The 20901-nt window shown below is 34.3% G+C and overlaps 2 protein-coding genes across 2 annotated transcripts in view; one reads left to right on the plus strand and one right to left on the minus strand.

The window, feature by feature from the left end:
* The window catches only part of LOC306871772 (guanine nucleotide-binding protein G(I)/G(S)/G(O) subunit gamma-10-like), a 480959-nt gene that overhangs the window by 427628 nt on the left and 32430 nt on the right, over positions 1-20901 (plus strand). The window lies entirely within an intron of this gene.
* On the minus strand, positions 4567-19968 carry LOC306871761 (beta-glucuronidase-like). Its single transcript, XM_079419901.1, has 12 exons — positions 19727-19968; positions 18686-18871; positions 18423-18604; positions 17092-17234; positions 16172-16359; positions 14461-14604; positions 12588-12766; positions 11223-11369; positions 9887-9971; positions 9260-9436; positions 6890-7025; positions 4567-5938 (listed from the first exon to the last, which is right to left on the minus strand). The coding sequence occupies exons 1-12, from the start codon at positions 19925-19927 to the stop codon at positions 5790-5792; spliced, it is 1917 nt and encodes a 638-aa protein (XP_079276027.1). The 5' UTR covers positions 19928-19968; the 3' UTR covers positions 4567-5789.

Here is a 20901-nt window from a genome sequence, read left to right on the forward strand (position 1 = left end):
GTTTATCCTTTTTTTGTTTGGTTGGTGATTTTCACCTGAATATTTTGAGACGTCACATGAGCTGCATCTACTGTAATGTAATTTCCCCCACTTCTGTTACCCAGAAACCCCTCAACCTGCTGTCGCCTTAACCTTCCCATGAAATTACGAGTACCCACAGCTCTTGATCCCCTTCACCTCTACCTCTCAGTGTTTGTCTCTAGCTGTTTTGATGTAATAGAAAAGTCCAAACCTGCCAGTTTTAGTCCATCTTTAAGTTTGTTTGGAGTCAAAATGCATCAGATCGTTCAGTGTATGCATTTAGATCCACAATATTACTGATAAACATCAAAGGGTCATTGATGGTTCCTTAAAGAACCTTTAACATTCCAGTCCACTAAAGGTTCTTCATAGTCAGAAAAGTTCTCACACTAAGAAAAAAGGTTCTTTGGGGAACCAAAAATGGTTCTTCTATGGAATTGCTGTGAACCCCCTGTTTGAAACCTTTATTTTTAAGAGTTTATGTCAGTACTTGCACTGTTGTGTTAGACATTGAAAGTCATTATTTTGTCAGTTCACAATTCAAACTCGATCTGAATTGACCAACTATCCAATCCAGTATTGCATGAGTCAAACTACTCGTGCTCATCATTTTCTGGTGATGTTGAGCTAATTTCAGTCTTCGAATGGCCATCAGGTGTGCTTTGTGCAGATGATAGGAGCTACTGGAACGTGGATATGTGATGCGTTGTTGAAGTCAAGAGAAATGAATTGAATTGGTGTAGTGAACATGAAACGACGTGAATGAAAGCGATTGATCTACAGACTGTTGGTGGCGATTGTTCATTTGACAAGACACTGAAAAGATGTTGTTTACTGGAAAACATTAGGCATGAATCTGCCCCTCAGTCTTGTTTTCATTCACAACAGTTAGAAATGGTTTCTACTCAAACAACTCTATTGGTGATGTTAAGTTATTCCTTGAACGGTTGGTTGGTTGGTTGAATTTGTTGACCTTTCTTTAGTTGATGTTGCTTTTGTGAAGCACAACTTGTGGTTGCTGTCTTTGTCTGTGTGGCTGAACTCGGATCTTCGTAACGTGTTTTCAGCCAAGCTTGCGAACAAATCGAAAGGTGGTTAGAGTTTCGCAGCTCAATTCTACAGGAGTCGATGTGATTTGTACATTAGTTGCATGTGAGTTCTGTTGGTTTTATATATTTCACACAGACTAATTATGATGCCAGAAAGGTAATTCTCCAATTAAACTCAACATGAAACAGTTTGCAACCCTTTTTACTTCAGAAATGTGACGTGTTTCAGAGTGCAACTGGATATTTATTGTGAAAAGGATCCGATTGTGTAAATATTTTTTTATTAACCAATAACCTGAGCAACATGATCTTAAAAATGTTGTGTATCAAGTTTTTCAAGTATTACAAGAAAATTGTAATAATGTGAATTGTTAAAGTAGGAAGGTGTTTACTGCAAAAATGATTTTATTACTCAGTATTTTCGTCTTGTTTTCCAGTACAAATATCTCAACTTTCATAAATCAAGAGACGCTTACTAAAAGCAACATGACATAAGATATTGTTTTCTGAAAAAGTGAATCAAAATTAAATAGTTTAAAACGAGAAAAATATCTGCAAAAAGAGGTCAAAAAAATATTGTTTTCAATTTGAATCGTTTATGTTTCTGATCCCATTGGCAGATATTTTTCTCGTTTTAATTTTGGTACTTTGTTCAGAAAACAAGACTCATTTTGCTTCTAAAGTAAATGCATCTTGAAAAGGCAAAATACTCTGTAAGAATCATTTTTTGCAGTGCATTAAGAAAATAGTTGGTTTTGACCCCCCCCCCACACACACACATAATAAGAAAGGGTTGCCTTCACATCGTTAAATCCATTAAAAGTGCCTTCTGTATGTCCACTGGGCCTTAGTTTGGAGTAACTTTGCAGCCTTGATTCAAAGCGGTTTGGTTCAGTCTGTCCGCTTGCCTCTATATGGGTGGGTTAAGAGATTGGTGACCACTGAAATATCTGCGGGGTTGTCTCATAACCTTTTAAAATGCAAAAACTGTAAACCTAAATCCAGATGTCTCATAAAGCGGTTTGGTTGTTCCTTCACTCATCTTGTATTATTTATTAGTTTAGATCTGTCCTGAGAATCGTACGATGTGAGTTTCCGATAGTAAATAGCATTGTTTATTTTTTAGTTGCTCGTTTTATTTCCTGATGTAATTGTCGGGGCGTCTTGATGACGACGAGCCCCTGTAGATTGAGACTGTTAACGTTCTAGCTATTTTAGTAGATAAACAGATGAGAAACGGATGGGTTGGAGAGTTCATGTTTGGCCTCGGTTTTTTATTTCCAATCATACCTTTTTGGGGTATTTTTTTGTTTGTGGAGAATAAACTGTTTCGGTTTGCTTCTGTATTTGCCAAATGTAAGTAAAAAAATGCTGTATTTTCTTACATGGATGAGGTGTTTGGGAGAAGGACGTCGGAGGAATTCTGTGTCTGGGAATCAGCTGGAGGAGACACCGCAGTGAACATGAACGAGTGTCATTGTTGTGTGGATTTGATCTGCCATTAAAACATTCCCCCAGACCTCTCTGAGCCCTTCCGTCCTTTGACCTCTGACCTCATGAGAGAAACCATTGACTATATTGTGTTGAGAATGGACAGGCTGTGTTTGGAATAACATACTACGGTATTACACCTCTCACAGCACTATTTATGAAGTATGCATTATGCAGAATAAAAATGTTTTCAACCACTATAATATGGAAATAACTTTAAATGCACCTTTTGACTGCACTGCAAAAAATGAAAAAGTTTTTTTTTTTTTTCAGTGTTTTCATCTTTTCTAGTGCAAATATTTAGATCCTTAAAATAATATATATATTGAAGAAGCCTGGTTTTCTGATAAATTAATGAAAAGTTCATTTATGATTAAAACAAGATCAAATATCTGGCATTGGGTCCAGAAAGTCAACTTAATACAAATGGAAAAGTGTTTTTTTTAATCATAGACTCCCTTAATTGTGTTCAGTTTCTCAGAAACTAAGACTTGGTTTCTTCATTTTGCATCTCCAGTAAATGCATCTTGATTTAAGGATGTTTAGATATTGTACTGGAGATTAAGATGAAAATGCACTGCATGCACCAGTTAATGCCACGATTTTATGAATTTAAGATTTCTGCTCCGATTTAAGGCTGTAATATGTGAAAGGGTGAATTAAGGCTTTTTTAAAGGCCTGCTGTGCTGCCAAAATCAAGACATTTTCACACAAAACTGAATTGTGAAAATGCAAAACAATCATTTTTCCCAAGACGCAACATGCTGAGGTCATGTGACAACAGTGTAGCATACTAGTATTTGGAACATTTATCACTGCATACTTTCACATTTGAACACGGCATAGAGCTGCACGACTCGGCAGAAGTGTCTCAATTAGAAATGACAAGTGCCAGTTCCAGCATTTCATTCAGATCTATTCCAGTCTTCTTGCAGTGATTTCTTCAGCAGCACTGTAACCGATCATATATGAATGCAATTGCCAATCAAAGCCATTTAAATCTATTGACTAATTAATGTTCTGCACAGCAAAAGTGATGCTTTTCCTGAGAATTTCTGTCTTGTTTTTCAGTACAAATATCAAGATTTAAGATGCATAAGCAGTCTCTTTCTGAGAAACTGATCAAAACGGAAAGTTTTGAAAGTTTTCTTTTATGCTGCCAAGCAGATGCTATGAATTTGGATGTTTATATTTTCAAATGCAACCAAGTTTTTCAGAAACAGTTCGTATCCTAATGTAGATTACAAGATCAAGTCTACGGAATGAGAGATTCGCTTACATTCATTCTTCAATATGCTACAAAAAATGTCTCTTATCCTTGTAATTCTTGTGTAAGCTTACTGTCTTTATATTCTCTTAACAGTGAATATCACATCATGAATGATTCTGTCTCACTAAGAATCCTAAGACTTTACCAAGTCTTGTGTTTATGCTTTTGAAGCAGTATTTTTACATCCATCACGGTGTGATGCCTCGTCTCAGACTTCATCCGTCTAACTAATTAAACTTTCTTTCTAGACTTCCTTCTAAAACTAGCATGCAGTAAAGCTGTTTCCATGGTAACAACACAGCACTGTGTGTAATAAAGCACATGCTGTACTAACAGCTGGAGAGTTTCTGGAAATATTAAAGAAAAAGAAAATGCTTGATTTTTTTTTTGGATGCTCCCATCAACCTGTCTTTCTCCAAATCTGATGAAGAAACAAACTCATCCTAATCTTGGATGGCCTGAGGATGAAGATATTTTAATTTTTGTATGAACTGTCCCTTTAACTGTTAACTTAAATGATCATGCTTACTATCTATATCTCATCTTACTAGTCAGATGTTTGTTTGCTATCTTTACAACTTCTTAAGCACTTTGAGATGTTTAATCTTGTAAAGTATGGCCTAAATACATCTGAACTGAATGTAGGAAACAGATGAGATGTGCTGAAACATCCAGTGTGTTTTAGACAAGAGCTCTGATGAATAACACGAGCATTAATGAGTCTCAGGTCTGATGCTGTGGAACGTCGTTTATTTCGATGACATCGCTGAGGAATGTCTGGAATGTCCACAAATACAAAGGATTCATTCAATTGCTTATTATGAAGTAATTAAAGTGAAGTATTCTCTGCTATCGTGCAAAAATCAACATCACTGGTCACTCTCACACATTGAGATGAAACTAAAATTAGAAATATTTTGGTCATAAAAGACTGGCGCCAATTATTACAAGATGATTAAACTTCATAGAAAATTACCGGATCACATCCGGATCACATTTCACCTCAAAAAAAACAAAAACCTTAAATGATATTTATTTTGACCTCAGGTTCTTGTTTTATTAAATGTGTTTTTTCCCCCTCATTATTTTCAATGATGATCATTATTAAATTCTCATTAGATGTTTTTTTTTTTGCAACTGTAATGCAATTTAAAAAAAAAAAATCAATCTGCATTAAGGTAGTATAACAAATATTACCATGATATATAAATAATTTACAGTTTGATTAATAAAATAGTTTTTTTCCTATGGATGTTTATTGCAATTCTCATTCTCAATAATGATCCTTATTAGAGTCTCATTAGATATTGCTATTACTATAATGCAGCTATTTCTAAAATATAAATCTGCATGAAGGCAATACAATAAATATCACCATAATATAATTGTCAATGATCCTTATTAGATATGATTACTGTTATGTAATTATTATTATATACTGCATTATACTATATGAAGTACAACATATATTACCAAGATATGTAAATACTTTACAATTTTTGCATTACAGTAATGAATTTGGGAACAAATGTGTCTTAATTGTAATGTAAATATTAATAATGCAAAATAATGCAGTTGCTGGTCCTAAATTTTTCTTGTGGTCCGTTTATTTCTTTTGAGGTGAAAGATGAGCCGGACACGCTCGACAGGTTTCATGAGATTCACTCATCTGAATATCATTGTGAACATTCACAATATAAATCCCAGAGGATGAACACCAGAAAAAGGCACATTAAAGGAAAAAATATTCCTGTGTTACTTTGATTTAAAAGCAATTCAAAACATGGACTTCTGTAATCAAACCAATCTAAAAAATTGAGTGTCTTTACAAAGAACAAGCAGCACATGGATTCCTCACACAGGTGTGATTGTCATGGTGTAGCACATATAAGGCACTTCCACTTGATAAACAGTCCATTTTGACCTGGTCTTCCTGCACAGGAAGCAGCTAATCCGGCTCACTGGCAGGGATACCTGGCCCAGGTGGGCAGCACACCTGTCTCATTGGCGATCCTCCAGTATCGCTCTCGCAGCAGAAACGCTCCGGCTTTGGGCTGCCGCTGCCGAGTGAAGATTCCCTTCTTATTCCCAACCACTCGAGTGATAGCTGGAGACAGAGAGAGATTAATGCACAGCTTCAAGAAACAGTTCACAGAAATGAGAACGTCCTCACTCTCAATTCATCCAAGATGCAGATGAGTTTGTTTCTTCATCAGATTTGGAGAAATGTAGCATTGCATCAGTGTCTCAGCAATGGATGCTCTGCAGTGAATGGGTGCCGTCAGAATGAGAGTCCAAACAGCTGATAAAAACATCACAATAATCCACACCACTCCAGTCCATCAGTTAACATCTGGAGAAGACAAAAGCTGGAACACATCCATCATTAAGACCTTTTTATATAAAATACACGTCCATAATAACTCTTCCTCCAGTCAAAATCCAGCCACATATTAGTTTCGAGCTGTTTTGGCTTGTAAACAGTGCTTGATCTGTGCAGATTTCTCTCCTGATTCACACCAGACTAATTTTTCATTGGAAGAAGCGTTATTATGGATTATGGATGCATATTTGAGTTAAAAACGTTGATGGATTTGTTTCAGCTTTAGTCTTCTCCAGATGTTAACTGATGGACTGGAGTGGTGTGGATTATTGTGATGTTTTTATCAGCTGTTTGGACTCATTCTGACGGCACCCATTCACTGCAGAGCATCTATTGCTGAGACACTGATGCAGAGACACATTTCTACAAACCTGATGAAGAAACAAACTCATCTACATCTCGGATGGCCTGAGGGTGAGGACATCTTCAGCACATTTACATTTTTGCATGAACTACTCCTTTAAACTTCAAAACTATGAGTTTCATCTATTAATCAGAGCAGAACATTTGCAAATAAAGTCTGCAGATTCTATACTGGTTACCGAGCATCCGTCTGACATGGTTTCATACTCTTATCTAAAGCATGCATGAGTGAACAATATGCTAGTTAATATGTGCTATGTGTTCCAGAAAAACCTGTTGAGAGCAAAGGAAAAGGCTGCGGTTGTTTCCTACTTTGAGACGTCATGAAGTCTGCGAAGTTCCAGATCAGTTCTCCAATCACAAACTCCTTCCTCTTCTGGTCGAACACGTTGTGGTAGTTCTGCAGGACCGTCTTTTGATACTCCTCTGTGAACATCATGGGTGGATCCTGCAGGACAACAAATACGTCACGTTCACGTCTTTCCACAGCTGTCAACACAAAACTTCAACAGCATAACGTAAATAGTTCGCCATCCATACTATTTTTTGCCAACTCTACTTAAAACTGCATAACTTGGTTAAAAATAGAGATGCCTGATATTATCGGTCCATTATAGGAATCGGCCGATAATGGCTTTAAATGTAAATATCGGCATCGGCTCGATATGAAAAATGATGCCGATATGTCTTGCCGATAAGAGGAATACCTTAACTCCCATGTGCTCAGGGTGTACTAGCGATTAGATCACGTCAACAGTGTGGCTCATTCTTGAAGCAAGGTTTTACCTGATTGATGATTAACTGTGTTGGATAACTGCATTTAAACTGAGAATGCGTGTACAGAATGACGCGTTCGGTGTGTGACAGAGTAAAAATGATAAATACTAGTACTAGTAAACAGTATTAGGAACTGCAGCGGTAGCCTCCCCCGGGTCCTAATGTCCACTCTGTAAGGAGTTTTAAATCTGTAGGGGGCGCTGTAGGCCTACTTCTAATAAGATGAAAGCAAAATACACAAATAATTATGATTTCTGATTAAATTTAGAAGTAATTGATGCCATAAAATCACGAGTATGATTTGATTTAAAGTTCAGAAGCAATAGCTTACATCAATAAAAAAAAATAATTAATAATTTAAATTAAATAATCGTATATATACTGATTTATTCATTAACGTGTAATATGTTATATTTTTAAAACAAATTATGAGCTCTAGAATTTTTACAACTCTTGCTTTAGACCATTTACAAATGTTAAATCTTAAAATAAAATGTTTAGGTTACCACTGCATCTTTCTGATTGAATATAGTTTATTTACAGTTATTTTCAAATTTCAATGTACTGTCATAAAATAACTTAATTGTTCTTTATTTAATTATTTTAATTAAAGTTCTTGTTAAAAACTAATCAAAATAATTAAAATTATTTTGCTTATAATTTCCACACAGGAGAGACTTGGTGTTGTTTCCAAACAAAAGGAAATATATCTGTATCTGCATCGGCTATCAATCAAAATGAGTTGAAAAATATCGGCATATCGGCAAAAATCCAATATCGTGCATCCCTAGTTAAAAATATATATTTGGTCACACTTTATATTAGGTGGCCTTAGCAACTATGTACTTACATAAAAAATAAGTACAATGTATTTATTGTGGTCATATTGTACTGCACACTTCTGCTGCTATTGAGGTGGGATATGGGTGAGGTTAGGGACAGGTTTGGTGGTCTGGGTCGGTTTAAGGGCGGGTCAACAGTGTAATTATAAATTCAATTACAGAAATTCATTATATAAGAAACATCTGTAAAAAATATAAAGGGGGTTTCTTTCCTTACTATAACATGTCTTAGAGCCCCTTCTCTCTAGGGAGGAATCGAATTGTATGTATAAGGAAAACACATATGTATGAAATGTATTGAACACGCCTAGAAGAAAAACTATTTAAAGAGGACACAGAAAACATTCTGGAGATCTTTTCTGCAGAAAACTTCTCGGCTTTATTCTCATTTTGTAATAAAGTCTATTTTCTGGCATCAAAACCCCAAGACTTTGAGAGTGATTCTTCATAGAAAAGGCAGAAGCCACCACAAGATCTGATCTGATCATCATCCAGTCTGTCTGGAATGACATGAAGAAACAGAACAAACTGAGACTGACTAAATCTGTCTCCAAGACGCTTCAAGAAACCTCCTGTAAAGCTACAGTACTATTAAAAATTTTATGTACTTGAGATGCTGTAAAATGAGGATGCTGTCAAAAATAATGTCATACATAGATTTTCTTTATCAATTAAGTTTTATTAACTAAATTAAATCAACTTTTGGTGTGAGCATCCTTTGTGTTTAAAGCAGCTTTTTCTTGGAGACGTTGTCAGTCACATGTGTGTCACCTTTACTTATATAGCGCTTTTAACAATACAGATGTATTGCATGTGTGTGTGTGTTTAAGAAAATGTATATTTTATCACAAAAGACATGTATTTGTATAATTCCCAGTGATTCAAATGTTAAAATAACACAGTGTAAATAAATGATGCCATCAGTGCCTGCAATTCATTCGTACCTTGTGTATCCAGACACAGGCTAGACATTTACTGAAATGCACATCTAAAATAAGGTTGGTTTCTTGTTTTAGAGTTAAAATGAAGCATTATTAATGGCATCTGTGTGTTTAGGACTCACGCTGTGTAGGCCGGGCACGGCATCCGCTCCGTACTCGCTCTGGATTATGGGTTTCTGGTATTTGCCGTACCAGTTATCAAACTGAGTGTTGAGCTGAAGACTGATGATCTCTGTGTGACCCGGGTCATGATACCACGAGAAATAGCTGTTCACACAGATAACATCCACATACGGCGCCTGACGACCAGAACACAGCAAATCAGCAAAAACTCCCTCTCCTATTCATACAGTTCAGTTATCAAAACTAAATCAATATTTTCAATAAAGACAAAATTGCTCTGTTGGCTGTGGAGTCAAGACATTTGCAAATATGATTAAAAGATGAATTCATCACATTTTATTATTGGCCGTTTCAACATGTTTTACCAAATAAAAAGAACAGCACTTTTAGAGTTTCATCCCTCTATCTGATGTGAGCATAAGTATTGGGACTTAAATTTACTGAATGACTGACTGTTTGAAGCTACTGTAGATCAACTCAACTCATGATTGTGAGAAATATAAGATAAGAACTGTTCAAACAGCTGGAATAAAAAGGAAAGTAGATGCAAGGTTGTGAAATGGTTACTTTGCAACACAGAAATTGCTAAAAAATACATGTATAAAATGTAAAAAGCCACATCTCACCCCTAGATCTCTGGCATAGTTGCTGGCTGTGATGTACGTGACCGGCCGAGAGGAATCCAGAGATTTCGTATGAGACACCAGTTCCCTTCGGAAAAATTCAATTTAGCATGTTTTTTTCTGACATTACATACAAGAATTTAGAGATGGTATTATAAACATTAAAAAAATATATCCAGCTGAAAAAACTGTTTCAGACACTTTTTGCCTGAAAATATTGACTCTGCCCGTTATTAATGATTACTGTCATATCATTTACAAAATTATACCAATTACAGTCACCACGAGTAATTACTGGCAGATTAAATATGAGTTTTCATTGATTTCCATGACTTTTCCCGGATGTTCAATTTCTAATTATTATTTTGTATCTATTTTATTCACTGTATTTTAATTTAACAATTTTTTTTATTTTATTTATTAATTTATTTTTAATTATTTATTAACTTTAAATTACAACTAAATGGAAATAACAAAAAATAAATAAATAAAAAACTACATAAATCTGAAAATGCATGCATTAAAAGCAAACTAAAAATATTAATAAATACTACAATAGTAAACAAATAATAATAAAAAATACAACTATATAATGCAAGTCAATGACAAATAAGTCTGTCCTTCTAACACAAGAACAAGGTCAAAAACATCTCTAAGATTTTCAACTCTTATTTTATTTATTGTCTTTTAATTGTATTATTTAATTAATTTAATTTCATTTGTATTAATTATTCTATTTTTCCAGGCCTGGAAACCACAATTTTAACATTTCCAGGTGTTCACTGGAAACTGAACAAGAACCTAGTCAGACGTCAGCGATGCAGACAGAAAGGACATTGACATCATGACATTACGTTTAATATTACGCTATTGCTGCTCTAGCTAGCGCTAATAATTCAAACGGATGTTATTTGCAAATTAATTTCCCATCAAGAGCTGAAGCTGCTGAGACTCAGTGAGTTGTGTATATATTAGAGCCTGAGAGGTTTTGGGTGTTTTGGCCCGTGGCATGTCTATGATGCTCCGGTATGTCAATGTGGCTCAGAGCAGGTGTTTCTACCTGAAGATATAAAGGCGCTAAACAAGACCTGACATATACACACACAAACCCCTCATTATCATGCATTATTAGTCAAAACAGCTTCACTTGAACACAGAGTCATGAAAACAGGATTTTTGCCCTTTTAAACTAAGATTCAAGACGGCATCATAATTGATATTGTGCTACAACAACAGGAGGTCAGAGTTTAATCTGTCCGCTCCGATTTTAGGTGTGAACATGCTGTGATCTGGACCACTGAAGCCACTAAAGGAGTCCTTCATATTCAGTTTGACTCACTTGAAGTAGAATCCGGCGGGCTGCATTTCGGACGCTGGCTCATTGGCCACAGACCACATGACCACAGACGGGTGGTTTTTATCACGCCGGACCAGCTCCTCCATGACCGTCAGGTGATGAGCCAGAGAAACATTCCCAAAACTGCGTCTGAGGACGACACACACACACACACACACACACACACACACACACACACACACACACACACTCTTATTGATTATCTGGATCTAGATATGACGATAAAACCGCCTCACACCAAAACACTTTCAATAGATTGAGATTAAAAACGAATCTGTATCAATTCAATATACTGAGATTCACTGATAATTCATTCTTAACTGAAGTTAAATGCTAGATTTACCAACAGTTCTATTAAATATTTGGGGGTTGCACCAAAATATAGGTGAATACCTCTGAACACACCTCAGTAAATAAACTTGTATTTTTTTTAGTCCTGTAGCATATTTTGTCCCATATTCAAATAATACAATTATTCAAATTAAAATGGAAATAAAAATAAATTAAGGCTATATATAAATGTTACAAATAAACTAAAATTAAAACTATAAAAAATCTTTAGCTGACAAATATTAGAAATGAACAAATACGTTTAAATAATAAAATGACCAAAACTAATAAAAGATTTAATAAAAAATACAAATAAAGAAAAAAAAACTTTAACAAACAAAAAATAGAAATGAACTGAAATACATTTAAGCAATAAAATTACAAAAACTAACATGGAAATAAAAAAATACACTTATATATATATATATATATATATATATATATATATATATATATATATATAAATATAAATAAAGAAAAAAAATTAAACTATCATAAATCATAAACTAAGAAAAGTATTAAAAATGTAAGTGAAATACATTTAAATAATAAAAAAACCTTAAACAAAAATGTAACAATTAACCCGAAATACGTTTAAATAATAAATTACTATAACTAAAATGGAAATAAAAATAAATTAAAGCTATATATAAATATTAAGAAAAAAACTAAATCTTAAACTAACGAAAATAGGAAATTAACTTAAATGTGAAAATAATAAAATGACTAAAACAACCAAAAAAAACCATATATATATAAAAATAAAAGCAGCTTCTAAATATGAACAAATACTGTAGCATATAAATAATACTAAAACACTGGTCTGAAGAAACAGTGACCTGTCAAATGAATCTTGTCAGACATGGATTTATTTCCTACAGGTTTGTAACCTTGAAATAGTTTCAGACAGACATAATATACAGAAAGGGATGAAACGGGACACTAGACACTGTGTTGTGTTGGGTAACCCCCTCAGTAAAGGCTGCGGTGTTAGGATCTGTTGGGACGGCGTCTCACATGTCTTTGATTCCCACTCCAGGACACTCGTCTATGATGACGATGCCGTGGCGGTCGGCCATCTGCAGGATCTCCTCGGCGTAGGGATAGTGACTGGTGCGGAACGAGTTCACCCCCATCCACTTCATCAGGTTAAAGTCCTTCACCACCAGAGGCCAGTCGAAGCCTTTCCCTCGGATCTGCCACACAAACCACGGGTTTCAGTGAGATGTGATACAGTGTGTTACTCTCACAGCGACTGCATGAGGATCAGTGTGTGTCTGTGAACTCTGAGCAAACATCAGCTATAATAACAGAAGTACAGTTGTGTGGTGGAGCGGTCGAGTTAATAGATGATATCAGCTGCTTTTACCACAACCACGCTCTTAAAGCCATAGTTTGAAAATTCTGTCAATGCAACAGGACACAGCTGATCACTTAGAAAGACCTGAGAGGCAACTGCTCCAATACTTATGCTCACATCAGATAGAGGGATGAAACTCTAAAAGTGCTGAACTTCTTAGCTGCTAAAACATCTATGTGTTGAATCACCCAATAATAAAATGTGACATTCTGTAGTTTTGTCTCATATTCATCTTTTAATCATATTTGTAAATGTCTTGACTCCACAGCCAACAGAGCAATTTTGTCTTTACTGTTCCTATACTTTTGGAGGGAACTGTATACATAAAACTCAAATACTCAAAATTTTTATAAATATAAAAGAGGGGCATGTGCATATTTATTCAATCGTATTCAGATCAGAATTAGAAATGTTGCCTGAAATAAGTTTAAGTACTCCAATTACAAAAAATAAATCTGATATAAAAATACATTTAAAGCTAAAATAAACACACACACACACACACACACACACACACACAAACGACAAAAGCATATAACATTACCAAAACTTAAAAGTAAAATTTAAATAAATAGAAACAAATGCATAAAATAAGCTCAAAATATTAATAAATATAAAAGACAGAATTACAAAAAAATGGAAGTTCTAAAATGACTAAAACTAAATTAAATTAAATTAAAAAACAATAAAAAAAGACCAAAACTTAAATGAAAAGGAAACCTGATAATACATTATATAAAAGCTCAAAATATTAATAATAATAATAATAATAATAATTAATAGAAATCATATGCATGTTCAATCTTTGTTTTTTTGCATTGTAATCAGAATTAGAATAATCATTCATTAATCATTATCATTGGCAACTAATTGAAATGAAATAAGTTTATGAACTAAAGTTACTGAAATTAATATAAATTAAAATGGAAAAAAGAGAAGAATAAGCAACAGTTACTAAAACAGAAATTAACATTTAAAAGGAAAACTGATCATACATAAAATAAATATTAATAATCAAATTTAATCAAAATATGAATAAAGGTAATGATAATAAAAGAAAACCGTGTCCATGTTCATTCATTTTTTGCATTGTAATTGTAATTAGAATAAATTAGAAATGTTGCCTTGGCAACCAATTGTAATAAGTTTAATAAGTTAAGTAGAAAAATTACTAAAACTTAAAACAAAAAATATAATATAAAAGAAAAGATCATGTGTGTATTCATTAAGTCGCATTGTAATCGGCACAAGAACCATAACGTTTCAGTCTCATATGATTTCAGACGACGCCCAGATTTCAGTCTTATGAGCTACTTTATGAAACTTTATAGTGTCTTTTTGTCATTTTTGGAGCTTGTCAGCATCCAAACCTCAATTACTTGAAAAAGAGCAGCTTAAACGTTAACCTTTGGCATTTCACAGAAGAAAGAAAGTCATAGAGGTTTGAACTGAAGTGAGGGTGAGTGTATATTTTCTAGGTATCAGTCAGTCAGTCAGTGTCTGGTTTTGCTGCCCTCTGGTGTCACTCACGTCTGCGTCCTCGTGTTTGTTGACCCCGTGGAAGTAAAACGGCTTGTTGTTGATGAGAAACTGTGTTCTGGTGACTTTAACGGTACGAATTCCCACAGGAAGAGTGTAAACGTCCATCTGTCCGTCCTCTGCTGTCGCCTGAACCTACAAAACCAGATCAGACAGGTTTTCATGGGTCCATCGCATTTTAGCATTACATACTTTTATCAATTTATCTACATATACAGTATTTTTAATGCATGAAAAATGCCATGCATCTGTTAATATTTTGGATTAATGCTGCAAACAAGCAACTTACTGAATCTATCAGTCAATCTACCTAGAGATTGGCATGGTTTTATTTCAGTTAGCCTAATAGCTGGTTTGATTTGCATTGAGAGGTGATCTTATGGAAAGTACTCCATGCCAATCTCTAGGTATGGTGAAGGCTATGTGATGATGTGGGACTATTTTAATTCCAAAAGCCAAGGGAACTTTATCAGGATGCATAGTATCCTGGATCCATGAAGTAACTGGCCTTTAAAAATAAAAATCTGATGATTTTTTATTCCTCTTTTTAGTCAACTTTAGCATGGGTGCCTAAACTTATGCATAGCACTGTAACTGAAACTGAAACTAATAAAAATAAATAAAATAAAAGCTATAAATAAAACTAATAAAAACAAAATTACTAAAAAATTTAAATTGAAAAAAAAAAAAAAAAATCAAATTAAATTGACACCGGCTGTGTCGTCGCCGACACACTAAACCAAGCTGTATTCATGTTACCGTAACTCTTCAACCGTTTGCACCATCACAATAATTCAAATTGCTCCTGACAGAAAACTATATGCGCTTTTCGGCAATATATTGCTTATTACGGTAATTTCTTGCGCTCCGTCGACAAATGACGGCTGATTTCCGGGAGAGCGGGGAGGGAGAATTTGAATGGAGCGATAGGGAGCGCGGAGTTTTGGATTGCATAAAATAATAAACGAAACAAACAAAAACATGGTGGAGGAGTAAACAGCATAAGAGTCGATTGGGATGATTTTTGATGAGACTTTGGGAGCAGTCTGAGTGAGACTTTTTCACATGTAGTGTGTGCATCGCTATAATGAGTCCGTGCATGTAAATGTATGGGTGTATGCATGTGCACGCATTTACATGCATGTATAAATGTATGCGTGTATGAACAAAAAAGCCTCCTGAATGAAAACTGTGCAACCCAGTGTCCCAAAACTACTTGTATATATGTAATATAGTTGAATTTTGAAGTAAGAAGTGTTGGATTATTTCGATCACGATTTTTCTCTTTTTTATAAATAAAAAACAGAAAATATTTTACTGTTGTTTTTTATTTTTGTCTATTTAAATTCTGTTTACAAACTCAACACACGACATTAATGGTCAAAAACTGTACTTTTTTGAAAGCCGTCTGTTTTCTGAAAAAAATGACACCTTGCACTTGAAAATAGCACATTCTGTTAGAATTTTACAGTCAAATAAACAAAATATGTAAAAATGACCTATTTTACCCTTAGGTTTTAAAGGGTTAATAAAAACTGTAATAGTATCTTAATGATACTAAACTGATTCACAGAAATGAATCTTTAAACTTGATAACACTTTACAAGAAGGTTTGATTTGTTGACATTACATAACTAAATTAGTTAAGATGAATACTTCTAAAGCATTTACACGCCCAGAGGAAACTGCTCTCGACACTGACCTCCATGGAGTAAAGGTAAGCTGGGTTTTGGTGCATCAGGTACGGCCACCACAGGTTGACGTCTGTGACTTTGAGGACTCCTCTCGAGCCGTCGGCCGAAGCCACGCATCTGCCGTCCTGAGCCGAGAGCGTGACTTTCACAGCGGGTTTAGAGCTGCCCAACACAGACACGTTATAACTGACCAGCCCTAAAACACAGGACAGTCGGACTAAATCAACGGACATTTATAAAGTTCAGCTCTTCAGGCAGCATCTGTATCGGCCAGAAAGTAATCATAGAAAATAATGTCACTCAGACAAAGTAAAATAACTAAAACACAGTCAGAAGAAACAATGCAAATTATGAATGATTTATATGCAATATTATGCAAAACATGCATTTCTTTGACAACAGCCTTTCAATACAATAAAATACAATACAATCTTTACTGTTTGTTAACCAAGTTAAAATGTATCTTTGAGAAGCCAGCAATATAAAGCACACACAGACAATCAATACATGCAAAAATACATTCAGAGAACATTTAGTACCTTTCATAATAAACACAAAAATGGGATTTTTTTCCCCATAAAAAAACAAAAAGAAGTTTACTGGACTATTTGAGTATGTTTTATAAGAAAATACTATTTCAGTCTATTTCACTTTGATTTAATGTGTTACTTATTTTATAGATCTTTATAATTATTTGTGAAATTCACCAGCATTTTCTGAGTTAAAAGTATTAATTTTTGTGTACTAGGAAAGTTCATGAAGCAACACAATAAAGGTATATTAACAAAAAAAAAAAAAAAATTATAAGTGTTTTTGTTATATACAAAATATATATGTGCATATATTATATACAAAAAAACAAGACTTTGAAGGAAGGTCAAACTGTCCAAGCCTGCTGTTCTGTTAAAAATAATTTCCGGACACTTACCGATGTTATCAGAGAAGGTCGTCTCCACTGTGATGTCATCAATGTGTGCCTTCGGTGTGGTGTACAGCAGGACAGATCGATGAATTCCAGCGTAGTTGAAGAAATCAAAGTTAGTGTTCTGAACGAAGTAGCCAGCCGGGTATCTGAAGGAAAAGAAGATGGTAAAGACATAAAATATATAGGACAAGAGATCATGTGCCTTTTAATAATCTACTGGTTATAGCCTTCAATATGATTATGATTAACATGATCAGGGGAGAGCTAGGGGAATCTGTGCAAAAACAGTGTTTAAAAATTATAATAATAATAATAAAATATATAGAAATCAGGTACCCAAACAAAAATTAGATTAAGATAAATAAATACAGAAAAAATGGCTTAAAATCAGAAAATAAAGAATAACAGTACAGTGCTATAATGAGTAGCCAGAAGTGTAATAATTAACATAAATATTTTCCAAATAATATTTAGACATTTATAATAAGGGATTGGGTTGATACACTGTAACACACGATGCACAGTAACACTTATCACTATTCTCGCCTGTTTGGTCACAATATATTGATACAAGGATGCAAAGTATAAACTGCAAATACTAAAATATTAATCTTTAGGTACTGAATAATAAAATAATTTGCATCCAACATTATTTTTTGACTGTTTGTCATTCTATGGACTGATGTGGACATCGTTTTGCTTTGGGGATGTTCTGCAAAAATGTAATAAATCACAATGTGTCACACTATCTTAACAAGTTTAAAATTACAATAATATCTCATTGTGGTTATATTTAATCATTGGGCCTCCCACACCTAATTTATAAATGTTTAGAGTAGAAGTGTAAAAATATATATTTAAAAAAAAATTATAATTAATTAAAAAATCTGGGTTACACTTTATTTTAAGGTGTCCCTGTTACAGTGTAATTATACATTCAAGTACTGACTAATAAGTACATGTACTTATTACATGGTTAGCGTTTGGCTTAGGGCCACTTGCATGTAATTATTATAACAGTAAGTACAAGTAACAAGGACACCTAAAATAAAGTGTTACCAAAATCTGAATAAAATAATAATTGTAATTTGAGTTTAAAAATAGGTAAATAAATAATACACAGTAAAATAGCACAGTGCAATGAGTAGAAAATGTACTTAAATATTTTTTAGTAATATTTAAACATATTTATTACACAGTATAAATCTAATTTTAGGATGGGTTTCCTAGGATGATATTTGGGGCTCTGTAGCATCTATTGAAAACTCCTTTGTTAACCCGTCCCGTTTTCAGTGATTTTAGGGCACTATATGGACACATCGATGAGGTCTGACCTGGTGCGATCGTTCATGTACTGGATGGTTCCCGGTGGAAGTGTCTCAAGAGTTAAAGTGTTGTTCACAGCGATTGTGATTCGACACGCACTCCCACTCGTCTGCCGCAGCACGCCGCTGATATCCGCCTCAAACGGGAGATGGCCGCCCACGTGCTCGGTCACCTTGACCCCGTTCACCCACTGCGACATGGACACACCACAGATCCTGAGACTGTGACTAATCATGAGTCAAAGACAACCATCTGCATCCCACAGACTTACAAGCACTGAGTAATAGTGAGCGCTTCCCACTCGGAGCACGATCCGTGTTCCTCGGTCCTGGATCCAGCGCGCCGGCACCCATACGTCCTTCTCATACCACACCCAGCCAATGAAATCACGGATTTTGGCGTCTTGTGTGATGTCATTGTAGCTGGACGGCACCGGCATGTCAATAACAGGCCCCGTCTGGAATAAAAATCACACAATCACAAAAATAAACACCTAAAAACACACTTAAAATGCAAAATATGAACGACTGCATGCTTAATATGCAATATCATGCAATTATATAAATTGCCTGACTTTAACAATAGTCTCTAATTAAACTGGCAGCGTTTCTGGGAATATACAACATTTTATTCTGATTACAGCATTAATAAAGAGGATGTTACTTCTCAAGAAACCTTACACAACACACATATTGCACATCAGTTTATTGTGCAACAACTGATCAGGGAATGAATGCAAAGGATTATGCAGCTGAAATAAATAAGACACTAGAATTTAAAAATAAATAAGACTAATTATAATAATAATAATATGATACACAACCATAACAGCACACAATATATGTAAATCAAATGTAATAAGGTAGTGTTATGGGAGCTCCTGGGGTTCATGGAAAATATTAGAGAAAAACTGTAAAAATTAAATTAAAATTAAATAAATAAACAAATAAGGTACAAGAATAACTCAAATCATTTTTAAAAATTATTTAAATAGTGCAACCCTAAAAGTGCAGTAATATATCACAAGTAGAAAACTAAAATTATAATTTAGCATTGCGGAGTTCACAGAAATTATTAGAGAAAAATTATGCAAATAAACCCCCCAAAAAACAAAAACAATTATAAGACACTAGATTTAACTAACTACATACATGTATTATTATTATTAAAATCATAAACATTTTTATATTTATTTTAAATTGGGGATGGGGGTCCGTGGCATCTATAAAGATTTATTTCGATACAAATTCGCCTTTTATCTCAGATAATTGTGCTGATGTGTATGAATGTAAGCAGTCGGATCTCACGTGACCTGCTCCAGCGGACTCTTGTACCAGTGCTGCTCGAAGCCGCGGTCCCGCTCCGGAGACAGATCCGCTCTGAAGCTCCACAGGCCGCTCACATCTTTCACTTCTCTGGAGGGCGACTCTGTGGGAAACAGCGCCTGACACACGCTGCACAGAGCGGCCAGAAACACGCGTCTCGCCGCTCGCTCCGCTCCGCTTGAGCCCATCGCGCGCTGCTCGACGCTCTGTTTACACCGAAGTACTTCCGCTGCGCGCGACGCTTCCTCAAATACGTCACAATAATAATAATTTAAAAACGACCTCAAATTAAATATTTAATCATGAATAATAATAAAAAGACTTATTTATAAGTATTATCATCGCAATTACCGTTCTATCTTGTAAATATATTTAATTGTTATATTGATGTATTTTGTGCTTTATGTGCAGAAACATGCTTTTGTTGAATTATTTTGTCATTCATCTCGCTTTTGTTCGTTCATTAAGCCTCACATCATGCCCAGCTGCCAGCTGTTTTGAAAATGTTTCATTCGGTTTTTCACCTGTGACATGTTTTATTATAAGGAATATTTTTTTTATTAATCTGCGCTACTTCCATTAGTTAACTGTATTTAATATAGATAATTGTAAATATAGGGGAAATATATATATATATTTTTTAAAGCAGATGCTCAGCAATATCTAAAACAATGTTATGCTTAAAAAATAAGAAAGTAAATATTTTTTTCTTGATTTTAATATTATAATTAATTATATTTTTTATTTATTCTATTGTACTCTGTCTGTATTTGTAATTCTTTAAAATCAGCCCCTTCAAAAAAAAAAAAATCAACAACAACAACAACAATAATAATAATGATAATTGTAAATAATTATTTTACCATGCATTTTATTTACACTAGGCCTATATGTTACAGGCTATATCATGGTTATTCTAGATGTTATAGTGTTAAGAAATCAAGGATTTTAGAGAAACCATATAATGTCAGATTAATAATACTCCTCAGACTCAGAAAATTAAATAACCTAAAAGTTTCCTTTTTTCTGGAAACTTATGACTTTAACTTTAAAGACGAATATTGTACTTTTCACTCCACTACATTTCTATCATTTTCTTCTCTAAAACATGACTTTTTTTTTTTAGGACAGTTTATCAGTAATCACTCTAGTAGGGCTACAT

This window comes from Barbus barbus (genome assembly GCF_936440315.1).
Source record: "Barbus barbus genome assembly, chromosome: 6".
In the NCBI taxonomy this organism is placed as follows: Eukaryota; Metazoa; Chordata; class Actinopteri; order Cypriniformes; family Cyprinidae; genus Barbus; species Barbus barbus.